At 32.2% G+C, this 24442-nt stretch overlaps 1 protein-coding gene across 3 annotated transcripts in view; it reads left to right on the forward strand.

Annotated features, from left to right (window-relative positions):
• LOC130443854 (protein phosphatase 1 regulatory subunit 12A) overlaps window positions 1–24442 on the forward strand; it is a 73324-nt gene that overhangs the window by 39803 nt on the left and 9079 nt on the right. For all 3 annotated transcript variants that reach the window (XM_056778722.1, XM_056778723.1, XM_056778724.1), the window contains 2 exons: window positions 13199–13390; window positions 16617–16703. In XM_056778722.1, the coding sequence (XP_056634700.1) occupies window positions 13199–13390; window positions 16617–16703 (279 nt within the window). The remainder of the gene's footprint in view (window positions 1–13198; window positions 13391–16616; window positions 16704–24442) is intronic.

Genomic DNA, 24442 nt, shown 5'->3' on the forward strand with positions numbered 1-24442 from the left:
GACAAACGACGGGAAATAGAGGTAAAAATAGCAAATAGGGAGAATAAAGATACCAATAATGCTATGAAAATTGGACAGTAAGAAAGAATAGAGTATAGAATAATTAGGGCAAAACAGAAATGAAAGATGAGACAAATAACAAAAATAGGAAGCAATAATAAGAATAATGAAAAAAACCCCTAAAATTGTGAACTAAAATAAACAGACTAGATTAAATAAGGGAGATAGGGGATTAAAAGGGAGAATGGAATGAAAATTAGCTAGAAACGAGAAACGGAAAAGAATGGAAATATTTGGTATAAGAAAAATCGTTATCTAAATCCTGAATACTTCAAAAATATTTGCATTATCAGATAGTCTTTAAGAATGAGTTGATTAATAGATTTTGATCATAATTTTGTTCTGCTACCTATTATTGAATGTTGGTGATTACATTTTCACAGGCTTCTCTGTCCGTCGCTGTGTGAACCAGATCTCCTATATTACTCAGGATTTTTCACTTTCTTATGTTCCCCAACCGAGATATTTGCTTTCTCTCGAGTCCTCGTTTACCATCTATCCTACCCTCTATTGTGAGTTGTAGAAGTCGGTACTTTGGGTCTCTGAGTATGTGACCCAAATAGATTATTTTCATTCTGTATTTCCCCATTTTTCTTAGGATCCCTTTATTTGTCAGTTTGTCAGTTTATGGCATTCGACGAAAAGTCGACATTTCAAATGCTTTCAATTTATTGTTCTGATTTTTTACGCGTTCATGTTCATTCTATACCGTAAAGCAATACGGACCATAATGTAATATCTAGTGTATCGCATTCGTGGTATCAAACTAATATTTTTGTTGATGAGGATATTTTTAAATTTCTTTCTCATCATCCCAGTCCTCTCCCAACCAACTTCCGAGGTACTTGTAGCGTATTACTCGGTCCAGTGCAGCACAATCTACCAAGAGTTGTGCATGTGATTTACGTCTGCTGATTATAATAAACTTTGTCTTGTTGCTGTTTATCTTTAATCTGTACCATTTGCCAACACAGTTTAGTAAATCCTCAATAGTGTCTGCTATTAAAACTGGGTCGTTTGGTTATCTAGCTATCTTTCACTTCCCTATCTTTATTTTCAAGTGCTTCATTAAAAATAGACTCAGTGTATAGGTTAAATAAAAGTGGATACCTTGTCTGACTCCACTGCTAATTGCTAAGTAATCCTTTGTTAATTTATCTGTTGTCACGTGAATGGTTTGGTGCCAGTAGAAATTTTGAATACATCTCATATCCCCTTCATCCACATTGGTTGTTCTTAATACTTTGATTAATTTGTGATGTTGAACCTTGTTAAAGACCTTTTCGTTATCAATAAAGCAGAGAAAGACATCATTCTGTACGTCTCGGCAGTTCTGGACCAAAACAACGAATCAAATGTCTCTGATATTAGCACCGTATTTTCAGTAAGATTTTCAAAAATAATTTTAATGTGAGACTCATTACGCTAATTAGTCGGTATTCACTTTACTTTGATCAGAACAACGTTGAAAAATTATAGGCACAGAAAAGTAAAAGAAAAGAACTATTATTGTTTAATAATTAACTGAATAGTCCTCTATTGAGTAAAGTTAAAATTTGTTGTCGTCGTGAAATTATTATAAAATCAGAAAATTTGGAGCAGTGGGATAAAATTTTAAAAAAACCTTTTCATTTTCCCCATTTAAGTATAATTTTGAAGAATCTACTCCTTTTTCGACTCGAAGCTAGTCGAATAGCAATTAATAGATATACTACTGTAGGTTATTTATCCGTTTAAAATTTGTGGCGTTAGAAAAGATGATTTTTAAAATGCAAAAGTCAGTTTAAATCCGTCACAAAAGAATTGTCGTCTATAAAATTTATTTTCGTATATGATATATTCGCTATTCGGAACATGAAATAGTCGAGTCATGTAGGTCGTCGAGTGCCCGACGAGATCTGTTGTAAATTAAAATGTTGTATGGTGACATTTATTATTTTTGTTTGTACAAAAGGTTAAAAGAACGTGAATTGCGCGTTAATGCACTCTATTTGTGTTTCAGCATAAACATTTATATTAATATTTTGAAATATTTCTTGGCAGATTTGAAATTTTGGGTTTACGAAAAACCACTGCCTAATAACATCGTTAACCATAATTTAACTTAAATATTTAAACAATCAATAAGCCAGTCAGATGATTTTGAATGATGAAAAAGTATAATCACTGATAATAGTAATAAAACTTATGATCAATAAGGATAAATAGAACTCTTCTCAGATTGAAAATAATGAAGCAAAAGGTCTCTTTTCATTATTGGAATTCCAATTTTAAATAAATAAGACTTAATATTGAAAATATGGCACGTGAAAGTTGTAGAAGAATCTACAATTAAATGCTGCTGTATTTTCAAGAATACCAAATGTATTTTTCCGATATTTCTGAATATACGAGGGTCGTTCTTTTTTCAACTTCCGATAGGCTATAAATAAAAGCCAAGTTCATATAAAACAATAATTTTTATTACCAAAAGATTGATTCACTTACGGTTACTTTTCGACATCACCGAAGAGATTGAGACAAAAACCGAAACTAGAATAATTGAATTTGCTGGAAATTCAAACTACATCTGAAGCTCTTTCTACACACTGAGATAATCAGAAATTTTGTACACCTCAGTGTTGGTAACTCTTAAGCCTTATACCCGGTTAAGGTGATGACCAGTCGTTTAAAAACTTGTAAAAATGCATATTCTCTGTTCAATGTTTACTAGATTGGCCTTTCAATCAAGTGGCTCTCGAATGGGCGAGCTGGATTGTGAAATCATTCCAGTCAACTGAGTTGAAATTTCTGGAACTGTTGATATGGTGATATTCATACTGAACACACTGTTTACACTACCACTACACCAACACTCACAATTACACTGTCTGACACGCGTTTCGATAACTTGGTGGCGATGAGCCAGAGTCTTTTTGACTGCCTATTCCTTCTTTTGTTTATTGTTTGCGTTGTGTCAATTTAGTCTGTACTTATTAAACAATCTATTTCTGCTTAATTTTCATTTCTTATATTTTTACATTTTACCCCAAATTATGTACTGTATTTACAAACAATTTCTGGAACGTATTCTGATTAAGCGGACGTTCGGATTAACCGTGTTCGGGGTAGCAGAACTTAGTGTATAATCAAATGAAACTTACTTTGTGGATATACCTCGTAATGTTGTACTAATTCGAAAACCCCTTGTCATTCTTGTATACCTATGTTCTAATAATAATCGGGATTCAGCTAATTTAAAAACAACATCTCGATAACAAGCGAGTCCAATTAATTTTGTTCGCGGTTCTAATTCCTTTTGGCACATTTATTAACCAAAAATTATATGGTTTGTCTGTGTTGTACTATTTTTGTGCCATAAGATTTATTATAAGAAAAATGATTCGTTAGCACCTCTCGACTAATGTTAGAAAATCAACTGCTTGAACCAATTAACCAAAATAAACTAATCAATATGCGTGTATTTTTTGTGTGAATTTGCTTAAAATGATGGGGATTTTTGAGGTATGAATAGATATTCTAACCATCATGAGATGCAAAATTGTTGTCACAAGTATGATAAACTACCCCACAACGATCATCAAGAAATTCTAAACATAGACTATTGATGATACGAGAAATCGATTTATCATATCTATTTTATGCGGAAACATTTACTTCCGGAGATACCGGAAGTGGCCATTATCTCATGAAGGCTAACAGATATCGAAAAATGGATAACTTTGTTCAATAGATCTCATTAAGATCTATCTGTGTGTGAAAAGTCAACCTTAAAAAAACCTAACCTTAAAAAAATTTTTAATTTATCTATTGATTTTTCGTGAAAATGCATTTGCATCCTTTTTCCACAGAAACTCAGCTGAGCATGAGTCAATCATCATGACTTTTCACACACAGATAGACCTTGATGAGATCTATCGAACAAAGTTATCCATTTTTCGATATCTGTTAGCCTGCCTAAGATAATGGTCACTTCCGGTATCTCCGGAAGTAAATGTTGCCGCATAAAATACATATTATTAATCGATTTCTCGTATCATCAATACTCTATGTATATAGTTTCATGATGATCGTCGTGGGGTGGCTTATCATACTTGTGCCAAATTGTTACTAATTGTTTCAACGTTTTAGATATGATTATGAGCATTATTATGTTTTATAGCCTTCAAGACAACTACTTTGTCTGAGAAAGTGACAAAACATCTAAAGACTGTCAAAACGATCTTGCACGACTACGCACGATTCTATAATCGGTTGGCTGTTTTAAATCACTCAAATAGAATCGAAAACTCTTTTTAAGAAATCGATTATTAATTCGAGAATCGAAAATGCCTACTGCATTCAATATTTCAATCACAAATACAGTGGAAATGATGTCAATAAGTTTTAATTTACAAATTTTTTTTTATTTTCGACTAAAAACCACCAAACTTTTTAAAACTGCTGATTCAGAAGCACGCGCTTAAATTTAGAAAAAGACAGAAATTATTACTGTTAAAATAGAATGAGAATTAGACTGTTTTGTGTACAGTATACAAGTACGAGCCGAGATTCACGTGTCTCAAAAAATCACCCGAATTCGACACGATACATAAAGCGCATTAGTTTTATTTTGGTTGTCGTGTAGATCGGATCGGGTAAATGTGAAGTACATAAAAAACTCAATTTTCAAAAATGTCTTTCTTCAGTAAACAAAACGTTAATCCTAGAAGACGATCCTCTTCGGCGGTGCGAAGTGGTTCTACTACGTCTTCTTACAGCAGACCAAGAAGCATGGGATTCACGAATCCCTACAGTTCTCCTTATACCAATTCCACCAATCCTTATTCTTCATTTACCAATTATTCCAGTCCTTCGTCCACCTACCAAAGTCCTTACTTTCCAAACGGTTATAGAGGAACTACTTCTTCGAGTGGTTATGCCAGTCTCAAAATCCCTGCTAAAAGTTTGTTAAATATGTTACCGTCTAATAATTATTCAAAAAAATACGACAGTGGTTGTGATAGTGGACATGCCTCTAGGGACTTGAATAGAGGTGGTAGCTATAGGGAAAGGTCTTTGTCGAGATCAAGAAACTCGTTGGGATCCGGCATGGGATCCCGATCTATTAGTCTAACTTCCTTGAATTCAGAAGGATATATTGTAAGTTATGTTCAAAATGGTTTTTTCAATATAATTCCATATTTAATTTACTAAAATCGGAAAATAGGGAGAGATTAAATGTAAAATTTATTTTATGTTTGCTTTTTTATAATCGTTTCCTAGTTTCTATGATTTTAGTGTAGTTATTGCTGGAAACACATTAATTTTCTTGAAATATAATTCGTGGTTGTTACTAAAACATGTTCAAAAAATTTGATTAACAATATATCAAAATATTCTTTAGTCAAATAGATACGAAATCTCAAAATTAAAATTTATTTTATCACAGTGTAAGATTTTGAATGTATGAACGTAAACATTTCAAAATAAATATGTTGTAAAATACGAGGGTCGCTACTTAAGTTTTACATTTATCATTGAACATGGTTTTATTGTTTTTCATATATATACTTTTGCATGCGTTTTAACGAATTGTCGAAGCATGTTTTTCATTTCTATTGAGATACCTCCAAAACAAGTAATTTGAACGCATCAAGCTCTTCTTCAGATGTAGAAAAACGTTGATCTCCCAATTTTTTTTTGATCTGAATAAATTATTGGGTGCCAAACAAGCACTGTACGGCGCACGATCCATCAAATCGATTTTTCGAACATATCTGGCAAACTGGCTTGTGTACCATTCAGAATTGACCGTTCTACGTTTAGTCCGAGTACCGGCCGCTGAAAAACGCACCTGAATAGACGAAAATAATGATATAGGAGTTATAGTCCCTAGTCAGTTGATTTTTTAAATTTTGGTATAGTCGCTTAGCTTATTAGTTAAAGCATGATTTTGGTATCAAATAAAAGCTTGAACTTTCTAGTTTTAGAAAAAAAAATGGTTGCCTAGTTTTATAGCCTAGCCTCTGACTATTCCAATTTGCTAGTGTTCAAAAATAGTTGCCTCAAATGGGTAGTGCGTTCGACGACAGTCGGACTTACGGGTTTTATGCCCGACGTGTACTGCCTTTACTGCCAATTCATGAAAATGTAATTTCTGATAAAAAGAAAATTGTACTTAATTTTTGTTTGCTGGTCGCGAGCCGAATAGTTGATAAAATTTAATGGGAAATACATATATTTAGGTATAACGTTCTTATGGAGTATCTTATAGCGTACACTCGGGTTTCCCGTCTTCAAAGTGGGCTGCCAAAATTTCTAACAGTCAGAGGCTAGGCAACCATTTTTTTTCTAAAACTAGAAAGTTCAAGCTTTCATTTGATATCAAAATCATCCTTTAACTAATAAGCTAAACAACTATATCAAAATTTAAAAAATAAAAAAAAGGTTGCCTAGTTAAGTGACTGACTGGGGACTATAACTTTGTCTATTTGAGTACTCCTTTTCCAATCATATATGTCCGATCAGGTGCCTTTTTGAGCGGCCCGCTCTTCGCCTATTTGCTCTAATGGAACGGTGGCGACATGTCCAGTTATTCCGAAAAAATGGGTAAACATTTGCTTTGAAGTGGCTCGTACGTAAACATATTTTGTTGGATTTGGTTTTTCTTGATAGAACCTTAAAGTCGATTTTTATTTAGTTACGGGTTCATATTCATAAATCCATGATTCGTCGCCTGTCGAATCTTACAGACGTCTTTTGAGGCATCGCGATTGAATTTCTTTAGCATTCATTTGCATCAAATCGAAAATATCTTTTTGACAGCCAAATGTTTATGCAATATTAAATGTAGGTATGTCACATAATGATCTTGCAGTATCAGTTTACGCACAACAGCCTATTTGGAACGACCCATACGAAATTCACCCTGTAGCGAAGTGCGACTACCACGGAATTCTGAAAATTAGTGAAACGCGGTGGCTCCAGATAGTTCTTCATTACCAAAAGTCGGCACACTGCTGTTTGTTAATTCAACTCAAAAGTCACAGAAAATCACCGCACGAAAAATGGTCGCGATTTAATTTCATGTTTTCACCAAGATGTTTCAAGTACCTGTAAACATTCGTATTACAACACGTTCTGAGGTACGTTCACCATTAAAAATTTCAAACTTCAGTGTTGCCATATCTCAAAACTTAAGAAGCAAACCTCGTATTTTGTCCTCTAACGATTTGACGGTTGGGTGGTTAGGTATTCCCCATGTAGTGATATGGTTGCGAATTTTTTGGAAAATCAATCATTTATACGAGCTTTTAGTTAATTGAGGTTATACATGTAAAATAGCTTCGATAGCTCAAGTGTTCATAACGCAGCTTATAGTCCCATTAGTCCAGTCATCTTAGTTCACCTCGGAACTTGTCATATCCAGGTATTAATTTATATTTTGACACTTTAAAAATTGTATCAAATGCAGGGAGTATACATGTATATTAAAATATATGATCGTAAATCACTAAAATCGACTTTTTACACATTTTTGCAATTCTTTCGTTTCCTATGGGGTTTTTCGCTATTTGTATTTCATATTAATATTGAAGTTGGTTGAAATCCCTACAACTTTAGTCTGAAAAATTTTTTTTATACATTAATACGGTGAAAATAAAATTTGTTATCATAACTAATGATGATTACATAATATAACTGTTCAAAAATAACTGAAAGATTTAATGTACATACCATGAAGTGAGAAAGTTTAATATATAGGGTAAACTCACACTTCATGGTTTTACTATTTTTCCACACATTACAACCTTTTTTTCTAATTGTATCACATGTTAATGAATTTTAACTTTACTCAATAGAGTATTTTTTAGCTAATTTTTAAAAAATAATTGTTTCTAAAGTACCAAATAATAATTGAATGTTAGTTTTTATCACACAGATAAATTGTAATTGAAAAACCAGCCCTGAATTTATTATCATCAAATTTGTGACGATAATTCCAAGGTTAATGTGCTTCTACAAAACAGCGAGTTCTAATTTTAAAGCTCAAAAAAATGCATCAACGTCGTTTAATGTAAATACATCAAAATCGTTCAACATTCCAGTAAAACACAATTAAAAACATAGACGCCTACACATGACGTTGACAAGACAAGTTTCCTAAATGTTGTTTTTGAATCTGTATTATTTACTTTCATCAAGTTTAAAATAGATACCGACGATTAATAGATAACACACATCAAAGTGTAAGAAAATATATTTATATCTCTTTCAATAACACCCTAAGGTAGGGTTTCTCAACCTTCTCAACGCTGCGACCCCCTTTTTAGAAAAATTCATCCGGTTAAACTTGAAAGAGAGGTTTCCCTATTCATATTCACGAGAATCTCAATCACTCTATACAGGGTGTCCCAGAAATAGCACGCCAGGCTGACACGGGAGGTAGATCAGCTTTAGATCTATCAAATAAAAGCAACATGACCTCAGTAAAAGTTTTTTAGTTTTCGAGATATTAACACTTTTAGGTTTTTTCAGAAAATCTCTACTTTTTGCCCTATTTTTCTCTGTTATGGGCATAAAAAACCTCTAATTTATAATTCTTTTTTTTTCTGGGCTACCACTAATAGTTGGTTGAGACAACCCAGTATTCATTTTAATAAAAAGTAGCACGACATTAACAAAAAAAAACAATTCAATCTTACCTTTTGTTTCAAAGCGAAAACCTTAACTAAAGTTTGGTTAGCGACTGTGAAAAAAAAATGTACCAGACTGAGTCAGCACCAATTTAAAATAAATTTATGGACCGGGATCCTCAATGGGCAAATAATTGGCCCATTCGAACTCCCTGCTACCCTTAATGCAGCAATGTATTTAGAATTTTTACAAAATGATCTACCCATTCTTTTGGAAGATGTGTCTCTTGAGACAAGAAGAAGAATGTGGCTGCAGAATGATGGGTGCCCTGCTCACTATGCCCGCGCAGTTAGAGCTTATCTGGATGACACATACCCAAGAAGATGGATTGGCCGGCTAGGACCAATTTTGTGGCCTCCACGCTCCCCAGACCTAAACCCACTGGACTTTTTCTACTGGGGATGTTTAAAAGATAAAGTGTACAGTAAACCAATTCGATCGGTCGATGAATTGCGGCAACGAATCAATGAAGCAGCTCGCGAAATTACTAATTTAAGTTTAGGACGTTTAAAGACACAGTTTTTAAGAAGATGCAGGTGGCAGAAATTTTGAAAATCTGCTATAATAGTTTATTCAATGTAAATTCTGAATGGTAAATATTTATTTGAATGTTGTAATTGTAAAATCTAATGAAAATAAAAAAAATTCAACCCTATGTTCTGTACCCAAATTATTTTGATGCCAGCCTACAACAACAATTATAATAGGATAATGGATAACTCTATTAGACATTGCTAAACTAAAAAGCGATTACAGTAACTAAAAAGTTGTAAGTTGAGGACAAAAGTCGGCTTAACTTTGTATTACGTATTATTTTTTATTTGAAGTATTGCGAAAGTAGTACGACTTCAATGACTATACTTGATATTATTTAATTTTTAGTAAAAAAAGCTCTGAATATTATACCATTTTTTAAAGAGCACTAAGTAGGCTAGTTTTTAAGAACATTTTCTGACTCAGTCTGGTACATTTTTTTTCACAGTCGCTAACCAAACTTTAGTTAAGGTTTTCGCTTTGAAACAAAAGGTAAGATTGAGTTGTTTTTTTTTTGTTAATGTCGTGCTACTTTTTATTAAAATGAATACTGGGTTGTCTCAACCAACTATTAGTGGTAGCCCAGAAAAAAAAGAATTATAAATTAGCGGTTTTTTATGCCCATAACAGACAAAAATAGGGCAAAAAGTGGAGATTTTCTGAAAAAACCTAAAAGTGTTAATATCTCGAAAACTAAAAAACTTTTACTGAGGTCATGTTGTTTTTATTTGATAGATCTAAAGCTGATCTACCTCCCGTGTCAGCCTGGCGTGCAATTTCTGGGACACCCTGTATAAGGGGCTCTCAACCTTTTCAACGCTGCGACTCCCTTTTTAACTTGCGAATTTCTGAACATGAAAATTCTTAATTATAAAATGAAAAATTTGTAACCAAATAAAAATTATAATGGTACTGTATATAGATATTTATAAAAGCATTTGCATATATAATAATTATTTATGTATCAAGGATACTGAGTAGATGATTATGCATGAGCGGCATGAAAGTCAAAAATCCAAAACGAACCAAGATATTGAAAGTCTCGACGAAATTGCATTAAAAGCTAGAAAGGAAACTCAACCTAGAAAATACAGAGAAAATCACCAGTTTTTGAGATAGGTATCAGAAAACACCGTAGAAAACATCTGTGCTGTTGGAGTAGTTATTATCTAAATATTCGATGATAAAGAAGAATTTGATGGGAAATAAAAATATTTTCAATTGTCACAAATATTTCAAGGAATTAAATACCACCGCGGCATATTACTTTGATTTACTAAGACAGTTGCGTCAAAAATTATCGGAAAAAGTCGCGCAATTCTGCCGAGGTATGCGCTTGCTTCATGACAATACCACACTGCTTTGCTTTTCTCAGATATTACTACTTTTTGTTCGAAAAGCTGAAGACCGAGTTACGGGGTAATAGATTTAACAGCGGCGATGAAATTAAACAGGCGGTATGCGAACATTTTGACTCCAAGTGAATCATATATTTATAATGGTATAGAAGCTTTAGTCAAACGTTTTTTATTTACGTCCCTTCTTTCTATCTTAGGCTAAGATCTTATGGACCATACTACATATAACTGAAAGGGTGATTATTTAGAATTGGGGCTCCAGGCAAACATCGTTCCAAACAATTGTTCACGCATTTGGGATTGTTCCTGATGGTACAAATAGTAAATTTAAGGCGGAGGAGACATATTATTTCCATTATTTTAGACATCACATGGTACAACTTACATATGATAAATTAATGAAATTACTATTTGTACCCTCAGAAACAACCCCAAAAGCGTGAAAATTTTCTGGAACGATTTTTGCCTGGAGTCCCAATTCTAAATAATTACCACTGAAAGTACTGGGGGAAAACGGCTGGTCTATAGCTTATTTTTTGTTATAATTGCGGGTACAGCTACAGCTAAATTTTTTCCTGTCGTCGGCCATTTGGCTGGTGAACGGGTTTAAGTTACGGGTTCCACCTAATGATTATGAGAAAATTATCTAAGAAGTCGAAAGAAATTTTCCGTTGGATAAGGAAGTTTCCTATTGTATTTAGAGAAAATGGACTGTCTAGTGGTAATTTAGGGGGTGAGAAAAGTATCGTTGACAGCGGAATTGTTCGATTCGTTGGTGTAGTAAGAAATTCAGATCAAACGAATAAGCAATTAATGAAACTGAAGCCTATTTTGGGGCTAAAGACAAATCCTTCTACAAGCACGGCATCGAGAAGTTGGAATCATTGTATTACTCTTGAAGGAGATTACATTGATGAATAAAATCTGTTCGTTTGCTTTTAGCAAGGTCAGACGTATTTGAATCTACGTTGAAAATTTTTCATTTTATACAGGGTGTGTATAAAAAGTCTTGAAAGTTTAACTTCATAAATATCAAATTTCATTATTTTTTTAAATAGAACCACCCGGTTTTTTCTATGCATTCAGGGGTAAAAAATAAGGCAAATTCATGGTGTTGTCTAAATTTTATTTTGGCCCGTTGATACAAACACTAAGAAATAAAAAAGTATTTTTGTTTATCTTGTCAAGGTCTGTGAAAAAAATCAAATCAAATTGTATTGACTAATCCTATTTCAACTTTTAGTCGTTTCCGAGATATTTGAGGTTTTAAACTATAATTGTATTTTTTAATATGTTGTAATAATTGATACTTATTTAACTGTCATTAGTCAATTGTTGATATTTTCGAAAATCGTTAAGTAAAATTTAGACCACACCTGCATCTCTAAAAATTTCAAAATTAGATTTCAAAAATGTATCAATATACAGGGTGTTCCATTTAAAATAACAAAGTTACAGTCGACTTACGATAGAACCGTACTTTAAATTTCTCGAGAATTATTCCTAATAAACATATTTGTTTAAGAGTAGGATATTTTTATAACTTTTTGTTTTTGATAAACATTTCCTATTTAATTTTTTTTTTCAAAAATGCAATATCCAGTGTGTACAGTATTTCAATATAGAATTAGCAAAACAAGGGAAAACGTCAAATATTTATTAATTAACCATTATATAGGTATAGGACATATATGTATGAAAAAACTCTTATTTTTATACGCCTTCCATTAAAGGTATAATATACAGGGGGTACCAAAAAAACTGAGATTTTGTTACTTACAGAATTCGAAACTCATACAGTAAAAAAATACACTTAATATTATTCTAGCCTAGAAAATCACAAAAATTTAATAAAACTAGGTTTTGTGTTTGAAATTTCATTTTGCAAATGATGCCATATATCCTCAATTTCATGCTGCGAAATTTACCAATAAAAAAACGTAATAAAATATAGGGTGTTTCATGTAAAATTCCAAAGTCGATGTCGATACTGAAGAATTGGGACACCCTGTATAATTTAAAAGTCAATAATCTGAAAATTCCTTCAAAGAACTTTTGTAATTTGTATTTTTTTTTTGATATCTCTTACAGGTTCTGCGAAAAGTATATGGATCACCTTATGTTTGACACCCTGTAAATTGGTAAACTTTGTGTCATAAAAATTCATCTACAGAGCATTGTAATCTACCTAGGAAGAAACTACCATAGAAACACTAAATAATTATCTCCTTATGTTTCCAAAAAACATGCTAAATCCTTAGTAATTCATAATTTCGCCACCCTTGTTCAAGATGTAATAGAACTTACCAAAATAAAAAATCGCTATTTCGCATCTTTTACAACAATGTTTCGGCTTTCACGGATTCCTCTAATATATACAGTTACTGTAAAATGCACTAAAATAATAGCAAGAAACAATATTTTGTAAAGAATCCTTGGGTGTTATATCTTTAATGCAGCGTAGCTAACAATTCTAAAAAAATCACTTTGAACTCTAAAACTTGAACTTGATGCAAAAATTCTTTCCACCTTCGGCAACGTTTTATTTTATTATTCATTTGTTATAGAGCGGGACAGATCGAAGTAGTCGATCTAGAATAAGTAGTTCGTCAGATATTCGAAACGAGAACGGCGAAATCGATTATAAAAAATTATACGAAGAGCAGCTAGCAGAAAATGAGAGACTGAAAGAAAAACTCAGAAAATCCGATGAGGAACTCAGAGATACCAAACAGACATTGGAAAAAATCAATTTGGTTGTAAGTATTTACAATTATCAGTACAGTATTTTAATATTTTTTTTTTAAATAAAAAAAACTGATTATTTCTAGTATTGCTAATATTAATAGTGAATTGTGGGCACAAAAAGGTAAAAAGTTTGTTTTTCGTCCAAATTAAAATGTAATTGTTCGAATCAAAGTAAAAACATTCGAAATTCAAAAGATGAAAATCAGCGGCGCCTAAAGCTTAATTAAAAGAAACCTTTTATCGCAACGTAATGTTTGAGGCGCGATTACAAGAGAACGGCATCTTTTACACCAATTTACTGATAAAGCTTTTTTCAGAAAATTTAATTTCTATAAGAAAAATTTTTCAGATTGAATATTGACACACAATAACCGTATTTATATATCGTATATATTTTTACAGTATCGTTAAAAAAATTTTGGCCCAGTCACAGGGTATGTGGCAGTTGCCAATACAAACTTTCTTATTTTAAATGCAAATCCATGTATATCATTTATTTTTTGAATTCATTAACTAGTCCACCTTTTTACTGATATGAATTTGAAAAAATTACAGAAATACCTCGCTTTACGCGAAGGATGCGTTCCGATCAAATTCGTGCTAAGCGAAATACGCGTATAACGAGGTCAATGAAACAAGCAAAAACATTAAAAACTATTTTTGAGTTTTTTCAGTGGACTTTTTCTTGCGGTCACGTAAAATTTTTGCCGCATATATTTAACACGGTTTGCATACCTTACATTAGACTTATTGATAACATTCTTTCTTCTGACGGTTCTTCTTCATTTATTTGCGAAGTATTTTGCATTTTCATTGATTCTTCATCGTTCAAAGGCGCTACGAATTTTTCGAGCTCCTCGACTGCAATACTTCCAAGATTCCATCATAACTGTCTTATAGTATTATCAACTGGTTATCTACTTGATGCCTCTACCACATCAAGCCGAAGGTTTCTCCAAACTTAGTTCACACAGCTCAACTTCACTTCATTCCAAGATGCAGTAATGTTTTGTCCAGCACTCATAATGTTATAGGACCAATCATGCATAAATTATTGTCCTCCTCCAATCAGCTGATCAAATGTGTGAAGTTTGCTATAACCCCATGGTCCATAGGCTGTGGAATTGAGTTGGTATTTGGTAGCAAAAACATCACGTCTATTTCCAAACCCCTCGGTGACTCCAATATTGGATGATGACCAGGTGTATTGTCAAGAAGTAATAAAACTTTTGGAGGCAGTTTGTCCATTACGATTGCAGTACGCTTTGACATTTGGACAAAAGGTGTTTGTATACCAGTCGGTAAAAACCTGTCTTGTTATCAGCCTTTTCGATTGGATCGCTAAATAACTGGTAAACTATCTTTATCAGTGCTGCGCCTAGCGCGAGATGTTTCCGACTCATACCAGCAAAGGTTTCAATTTGAAGTCTCCAGTGGCATTTATACCCAAAAGAATCGATCTTTGACTACTATAAAACCACTTGTCTGCCTTTCTTCTTTGGAAATAAAAGTTCGAGATTCCAATAGAAAGTAGTATATAATTGTATTGCTGGGTAGGAAATTTGGACGCAGTTAGTGTATATGCGCTTGCTGCTTCGCCAGTTATACGAAAGTTATACAAATTTAATCGTCTCTTCAATTTTTCAAACCAGCCATTGCTGGCAACGAAAGATGATGCGGAAGTGGTTTCACCTTCTTGTTGTTTAAGGTGGCCTTACAAAGAAATCGTTTTAGCGTATATGATATCTTGACTCATTGGAGCATCGTTTTTATTCATATTTTCAATCCAACCAGCATTTGCTCCATTCTTTCTTCGCGCTAGTAGGCGTTCCAAAAATTCTAGAAAATAAAGAGTTCTGAAAAAATAATATAAACAACTCGCCGCTGTTTATAAAAAGTCATTCCAAAGGCGCCGACAACTTGCAGATAACATTAGTTTCTCTCGGACCAAAAAATGCACATTCATTTGCCAAATGAAATCAAATCGATATAATCTTTTCCCACATTCCGCAATAATTTTAGGGCATATTTACTGTAAAGTGCCTTCTAGTCTGTAAACGACTTTTATATGGACTTATATACGACTTATATACTAATTATTATCTATTAGTATTACCTATAATTTCGTTACTCATTGTGGTTCTCTTCTGTATATTGAAATTCAATCTTATTTGCTTTTTGCAAAATATGATATTGACTCTGACAATTTACGTATTTATAGTAATCGATAGATCATCTACGTCATGAATATCAAAATAATTTTTTTTGTTTTAACAATAAAGATTAATTTTTCTTTACCATATGTACAAGGACTTTCCCAACAATTATCGAATTATTTCAATAAACATGATATTAGTATAAGTCATAAAAAACATAATACATTATCCATATATTTCACTAAACTTGAATGTAAAATACCCAAAAACAAGAGAAGTAATAATATTGTGACGTTGTATACATAGGGCAAATATCTCAGTATTTAGAAAATAGACTAAATGGTCATTAATAGGATAAAAAAATAAAACTGCATTCTCGAACCATGAAATATCAAAACATAAATTCAATTATAAAGATTCAAAAATTCTTGGAACAGAATCTAATACCATTTGAGATTTAAAATTAATCTTGTTAAAAAATTATTTTGATATTCATGATGTACGTGATAATATTAATACACAAATTCTCGAATCATATTTTGATAAAAACTGAAAGTAGTCGAAACGTCAAATTAAAAAAAATATAATTTTAAAACCGAAGGGACCTAAAATCAAGAACATTTAGAAGCATAAACTTATATAATTATGTATTATTTGCAAAAAAGAAAGTTTAAATTGACCACTATCATATGACATAACCACTACAATTTTTTTTTTTTAGAAAAAAATGCGTATTTAAAAATAAAAATCGAGGTGTCCGCTTATTTATTTATTAACGAATTTATTGCATTTCGTTATCCAATATTGTACTTATTTTCATGTTTATAAGTGAAATTATAGCCTTGACGTATTATTTGAAGCTTGTATAAAAGTTAGTTATCCGCATTTCAATATATTAAAACGCCAAAAATGGGAATAATTATCATAAAATTATTAAGAATTCTTGTAACATGAGTATGCTGAGCAAAATCCCATTCCATTCTCTTATCATGTACTTGGTTAAATGGTAGAGTAATTTTTTTAACCATAGGTATTGATAAAAATTATTTGAATATGGTTGTCAAAATTTCTCTTTTTCCAGACAAGTAAAAATTCTTTATCAGAGTTAGAAAAGCGCGAAAGGAGAGCTATGGAAAGAAAATTGAGCGAGATGGAAGAGGAACTGAAGGTTTGTACTGGACAATCTTATTTTCTATTCCTTTTTTTCACCAATTTCTTCTTTCTACACACTCATGTTTCTATTTCCTTTATTACATCAAAACATTATAGTTAAATAGTGTTAGCTATTGTTTAGAGCAATGCTTTGTTCTTTATTTCATTTCGATTTATTAAATAAGCAAAGCCTTGTAGAAAAAAAATGTCATATGAATCCATTTCATACACAACACACAAACACATCACACATCAAGTAGATAAATACCAACTAGGCACTTCGGTAGCCTCATGTTACAAAAGTCTTAGCGTTATAGATATTTATGTAATGCTTAATCGATATTTCACGTTCAATTAACTATAACCTCAATTATTTCTATATACAATCACCGAAGAAGATTCACTTTCGGCGGAATGATTGATTCTAGCTTACAAAAGCGTGCCGACGTTCGGAGTTATCATTGTTTATACGAAGTTGTTACAGATTGAAACGAATGAATTTCCACTTACCGGGGTGATTCAATAATACTTTGTCTGCATTAAAAAGACCAACGGGGGAAATTTTAGGTTGTTTATTTGGTGGATTTTAACAAAAAGTTCAATGAAAATAAAAGTAATAATGTGTGAGATTTATAGTTACGAAAATTAATAAATAAAAATGTTGCAAATACCAAATAGAGAAGAATTCTAATTACCGTACACATAAAATTTATACAGGCTGTCCCAAATAAACAAAGAATTCTTACAACAGTCAAATAGGGTTTATGTAAACAAATAAATTCAATAATGTTTGAAAATTTCTCTAATTAAAATTAACAGATGTTTTATCGATTTTCATCAATAATAATTATGTTTTATATTCCGGTTTGTAAATTTAAGTGTAAAATTAATGCGGAGCCTGGTATATATTCTTGAAAAATATTAAAATGATTGGGACCATACCCATTTCGGATTAAGCGGAATCATTATCAAAATTCGTATATGTAAATAGTTCATTAAAATGTTACAATGGACCTTGCGTTTTTCTGAGGACGCAATTTTATATTATCGATGTTTGGGGGAGGGTCAAAGAAAGCTTAACCCCAAGTTTGTCCCCCGGCCGCTATCCTAAATAAAGGGGTGAAAAGCTATTTATGACGATATCTCGCGACTATTGTCCTTACAAAAAATTTGTGAATTCATAAATTGTGGCAAATCGCTTTGCCTACAATTTTGTCTATGACACTTTTTGCGATTAACCGTGAATTTAAAAAGTAATGACCAAAAAAGTGCAAAAATTTTGTCAAAAATGTCTTTTTCCGCTCAATAACTTTTTATTTATTCAATAAAATTACCTCAGAACAATTTTTTAGATCGTTCTTTGAGGATTAATTATATTTGTGGATTTTTTGAATTCCACTTATTCTTGTGGCTCCTAGAGCGCTCCAAAAGTGCCGAGGCGCGTCTATGGTCACCACATTGTGCCAAAAATAAAATATTTGTTATTATTTCTATTTTTTTTTCTTTTCTTTACGGATTTTTCTAAAGATTTATATATAATTTATTATTTTTAATCGACTCTTTTTCCCCGCCACCTATGAGGTAGGCGCGTTTTTTACGTGGTATCCCCAGTTGGTCTAATCCACAGATAAGTTTTAGGTGAGAGAGATTTGAATAATGATTAAATTTACCTGGCATTTTGTACTACCTTGTCTATTTTAGTTTCTTTTAAGGGTCCAGGTTATCTTTCCGGGTCAATATCTACATCTGTGTTAATAGTAAAGGTTTGGGGAATGAGGGGAGTTAAAATTGGAGTCATAGTTGGAAGTTCATCTTCTAATTCGTTTTCTTCTATCAACTTTGATATTTCCATGATGTTGCCGCAAGTTTCGTCAGAACAATGAGGCCTGCTTTTCTGCAGCTACATATGATTCCACAATTTCATTCACATCTGTAGAAAATTAATTTCATAAGCTCCGGGGGTGCTGGAGGCTTAGAAGCTTGTATTGGCATCCACATGTTTGTTTACTTCTTCCAGCCCCAATCTTCAGGACTTTGATATCTCCCGAGCCACGACTGGACCTGGTTATATACTCGAAGACTGTGAACCTTTTCTACCTGCTCAGAATTCCCATAAATGTACAAAAATTAGAAATTATTAGAGGAAAAATCTGCAAAGAAAAAAAAAATAGAAAAAAATGGAAATGACAACAAATATTTTGTTTTCGGCACAATGTGGTGAGCATAGAAGCGCCTCGGTACTTTTGGAGCGCTCTAGAAGCGACAAGAATGAGTGGAATTTAAAAAACAATATATAAAATAATTAATCCTCAAAGAACAATCTAAAAAATTGTTCCAAGGCAATTTTGTTGAAAAAATAAAAAGTTATTGTGCGGAAAAAGAAATTCTTGACAAAATTTTTGCACTTTTTTGCTCATAACTTTTTAAATTCGCTATTTTCTTGTAAGCTTTTTCTGATAAAATAAGTATTTCAGTTATACATGAAAAATCGATTAAAAACGCGTTTTTTTTTCAAGAAAAAATTAAGTTTGCAATCGCGCATAACTAAAAAACTATTGAATTTTCAAAAAAAATGCTAAGAACATTTTTTGCTTCAAATTTGGACATCTTATCAATTTCCTTGGTTATTTTCAACATAAAAATCTTCACCACCCAGTTGGTGGCAACAGCAAACATCGGAAAATTTTGTTTTTTGAGGTATTCCCTACATGCTATCAAAATTTCATTGAAATCGATGCAGGTTCTTGGAAATCGGAGGTGAAAACCTTAGTAGCCCGGACTAATACTTAGTATATAAAATATAGGAGACATGTTGGGTGATATTAAAAATAAATTGAATAGAGTTGAGGATAGAAAGTAGAAGACAGTCCTAAAAAAAGGTAAAAGAAGTCGTCTATGATATAAATTAACAACCCTTAATCAACTTAATACCTCTTTTTACGTTTTATTTTATAATTGTTGGTATATATCAACATTACGGTATCTTAATGCTAAGATTTTTAATGAATGATCCCAAACGGCCCGTATGTGGAAGCTCCAATTTTAATTATTCGATAGAACATACACCAACTTGGGTATAAACTTTGTTCTACAGAACAATTGATGCTTTTATGTTTTTAGCAATTACAAAAACTGAAAGCCGAGAACGAACGTTTAAAGGCCGACAACAGATCACTTACACGTGTCATCAATAAACTTACCAACTCTGCAATGTAATAGGTAAAAATAAAAAACAAAAATACAAACACGTTTTGTTGCTGCAATGTTTCTTGTTTCGTTTTTCGTTTTGTTTTTATTTTCGTTGTTTAATAAAGTTATATATAATATATAAACAGGATTAGAAATATCTTTTAGGAGATAACCAAAGATGTTGTCAAATCATGTATATGTTCAGTTATAACTAAACTGGAATTTATGAAATCGTTGGTGATATTCATACTGAACACACTGTTTACACCACCACTACACTTACACTCACAATTACACTGTCTGAAGCGCGTTTCGATAACCAAGTTATCGTCTTTAAAAATTAAAACCTAATAACTTAACTTACCCTTCTTTATACTGAATTATGCTTTCAAATGCATTCAACAATTTATTATTAGATACATTTTATAACAATTTTACATTATTAATATTTATGTCATGATTGTGACTGGCAGCGTGATCGGCAATACCTGATTTACCGGTCCTCTCATATTTCAAATGAGCTATGTGCTCTTTAAACCGGACAATAACGGATCTCCTAGTCTGCCCGATATACTTTCCATCACAATCGCCACAGCTTATTTCGTATTTACCACTCTTTTCCAAATTTGTTATTTTATCCTGAGGATGACACATATTAAAACAATTGTTGGATAACCTAATGATAAAATACCAAATTTGGTATATAGGACAGACTAAGAGATCCGTTATTGTCCGGTTTAAAGAGCACGTAGCCAGTCGTAATCATAACATAGATATTAATAACGTAAAATTGTTGAAAAAAGGATCCCATAATAAATTGTTGGATGCATTTGAAAGCATCTATAGTTTATTAGTCAAGGTATAAAGGTGAAAATTCCCGCCAAAGAGGTGTTCCCGTTGGAATTAATTTTCGCGGGAGATGGGATAATTCAGTATAAAGAAGGGTATTAGTTATTATTATATTATTATTAGGGAATTAAGTTATTGGTGCGAAAATTTAGTATAAAACAGAGAAATCAAGTTATTAGTTTTTAGTTTACCTTCAGTCTCTGAATACGCGCGTCAGACAGTGTAATTGTGAGTGTTGTTGTAGTGGTAGTTGAAACAGTGTGTTCAGTATGTTGAGTTATAATAATAATTTTTATATATTCGACTTAACTTCTCTCTAGTCGGTTATAAACTCTCGAAAACATGTTTTCATTCATTAATTTCAATCTTCTCCCTACTTGGTGCTGAAATATCCAGTGAAATTCGTTTTCAAATATATTTTAGCAATAAATAACTTATATCTGATCAGATCACTTATATTATTCTTTTTGGGTCTACCTATATTTATAAGACTGTATCCAATTTACTAGCCTATAAAATAGGTTTTTTATTTGTTAATATTGACTGGAATACTTCTTCTCTGTTCTACCCTCTTCATCAATACAGTACAATGAGAACTGTAAGTTCTTTCAATACTAATACCAGTTTCTATTGAGTACATGAACATTTATTTCGATTCAATGTATCGGTTGATGACATTAATAATTCTAAAACGTCTGTCGAGTGCACAAAAATTATATCGTCACATTTCTTGTACGAGGGTTGTCTGAAAACCTAACAAAAAACAAAACATTTTGTTATTTGATCACTTAGTCCTGTGGTGATTTAACATTTTCGGCATATCCAAATGTTATTTAACGCCTTTCTCCTCAAAATAGGCGTTTACTTACGCGATATCATCTTATAATCAAAATCTCTCTCCTGCAAGTGAAATCTTGAAGATTGTAAACAGGAAAAATTCGCCAGGTGCCAGGTCTAGTGAATGAAGTAGGTTGCCAACGTAATCGAAGTGCAATTCGTGAATTTTAGCTATGGCAATGATCGAAATGAGGAAAGGTGTGTTGTCCTGATAGCAAATAACTTTCCTTTTCTCAAAATACCCACAATTATCCCAATTTTCCGATCAAGGAAAACGTTTTTACCTTTTGCGGAGCATGTTCGCTTTTTGCAATCCATTGACATGAGTTTCACAAGTATAATGGTGGATCCAGTCTTCATCTACAGAATCGATGTAAAAAATCGAAATCATTTGGAGTAAATTGCGTGAATATGTTCATTCGAATGGTCTTTTGGTCCAAAGTGCCTAATTCTTCAGTCAGTTTGTGGTAAATACATTCTTTTGATATACCGATAGTCTCTTCTATCTCTCTGACCTTAATTCCATGGTCATCCAATACCATTTGATAAACTTTTTCGATTATATCTGTTTTTGTCGCAGCTTTCGGCTTTCCCGGAAGTTCGTCATTAGTCAAATTGATATAGCTACGTTTGAATTCATTTGATCATGCTTGTAAATGATGGTGTAAAGTCTTCACAATGACTCACCAATACGATTACCAAACAGAGTCTCAACACACGCGCAAGTGTATTTCCCAACTCATATCAATAAGTCCTGACATCTTCAGGTTGAAGTTAGAAACTTTTCAGACAACCTTTGTGTGCATTTGGGGGTTGAAAATTAATGTTGCTCCTTCAAAAATGATCCTGTTATGTATTGAACTGAAATGTTTAGATATGAAAAATAGAATACCAATAGAATATAAAGACTGATTTTACAACTTCTTTTTTTTTCTCGTTTCAAGATATTTCTTTGTATTAGTAAAAACTGTTGTTATGTAATTTGATCATTAACAGCTTTGCCTACAGCACTAAACATAATATGGATTCTTGTGCATTTTTTTTATATTTACGCACAGCTAAAAGCTGCATTGTGTGGAAACTACTAGTTTTTTTAACAAATCCATTATGCTGCAACATCTTCCATTGTTACTACGACTTTTGTTAGAATAGTACGTGATATATCATCTTATCAAATATTTATTAATTTTAAAAAGTCTATTGACAAAGTTATACGATATTAAAATTAGTATAAAATAGCTGCGAAGACATTACCGATAAAATTATATAAAAATGATTAATTTTTTCATTCAAGGTTACAAAAGGCGGAATTAAATTATTTTATTGGATACAAAGTAAAAGTGTAGTTGATATAAAATGAGAATTTTTCGTCCTCGATTTTCATTCCTTTTATAAAAATTCATTTACTATATTTGTATAGAATACACTTCGTTTGTTTTATCGATTAAGTCTCAGCTTCTGATTAAACTCGATAAATATACGAGGTCTGGCTATTAATTAATAAGACTGGTTTCGAAAAAGGATTTTATTATAAAACTTATTCTACATTCGAATGCTCCCCTTCTCTCTCTCGGCTCTCACTAAAGCGCTTACACCACTCAAAAACACGCGCACGAGATGGAGAATTGTCCCCGTAGGCTTCTTGCAACAATTTATAGCAATCAGTCGAGGTTTTTTTCAATTTAACGAGAAATTTGAGATTGATACGTTGCTCCTGTTTTTCGTCACACATGGTTTCCGGCACGAGAAAAAAACACGTTCATTTCAAACCGCTACTGCACAAATACTATCATAGTGACGGAAACGTGTTTTGGAACGTGCATAGACAAGATATTTAGATACCCAACGCACTACTCGTTTTTCATCCCACTCGTCTAGAGCGCCCTCTAGGCGCACCGTCTCGTTATTTAATAGCCAGACCTCGTATATCTTCTTGTACCTAGGAAATAAGAAAATTTTTATCAATGGCTTCCTTATGTTTATAGAATAGGGTACTCGCATACTTTTTTTTATACCTTAACTACGTTTAGTATAATCACACATTATTTTCAATTTTTTTTAAACGGTATATTAGTTCATAGTAAAATAAATAAATTGAAATATTTAAATGACGCGCCAAAACGCATTTGTTGTCACATGACCAAGTGTGACGTTGTGTGACGTAGAAAGTAAGTAAACAGACTTAATATTATTACATCAGAAATGGTATGCACATTCAATAATATTTTCTATATATACGTTGTCATACTCTACATGAATAATGGTAATTTAGTTATTAATTTCTAATGATGGATCAGCAACACAGATAAACCCCGTTTCTTATTAAATAAATGTATTTGCAGGTTTATTTATGTTTTACACTTATTTGTAATTAACCCATCTTTTATATATAAATTATATGTTTTTGCACTTGAGGGACAACCACCTAAAAAATTGACATTATTAAAATATAGATTTATACAAGTAATTTTCTCTTGTATACCTAAAGATGCTGGAAAATCAACATTTGCTGATTCAACAATGCTTTCATCTTTCTCGTTAATATTGAGGGAAACATTATAATCTCGGATGCGTACTTTGTGCTCAAGACATTTTCTGCCTTCTACAATAAAGAAAGCACCTTCTCGTTTTAATTGTACGTATCCAATGACAGCATCCCCATCGGTGCTTCGACCAGCACTGAAAGATAATACAAATATTTTAACATCGAAAGCTTCATTTAAAACATAACCTTCAAAGCTATCATATTTATGACTACATTTTAATAAGGTTCAAGCAAACACAAGTGTGATAATGACGTTACTGAGAGAAAGTCTACTTAGTAGTACTTACGTATCTGCTTCTACTCCACGTATTTCAGCCGAACTATATAATTGATTA

The sequence above is a fragment of the Diorhabda sublineata genome, chromosome 5, assembly GCF_026230105.1.
Source record: "Diorhabda sublineata isolate icDioSubl1.1 chromosome 5, icDioSubl1.1, whole genome shotgun sequence".
Taxonomy (NCBI): domain Eukaryota; kingdom Metazoa; phylum Arthropoda; class Insecta; order Coleoptera; family Chrysomelidae; genus Diorhabda; species Diorhabda sublineata.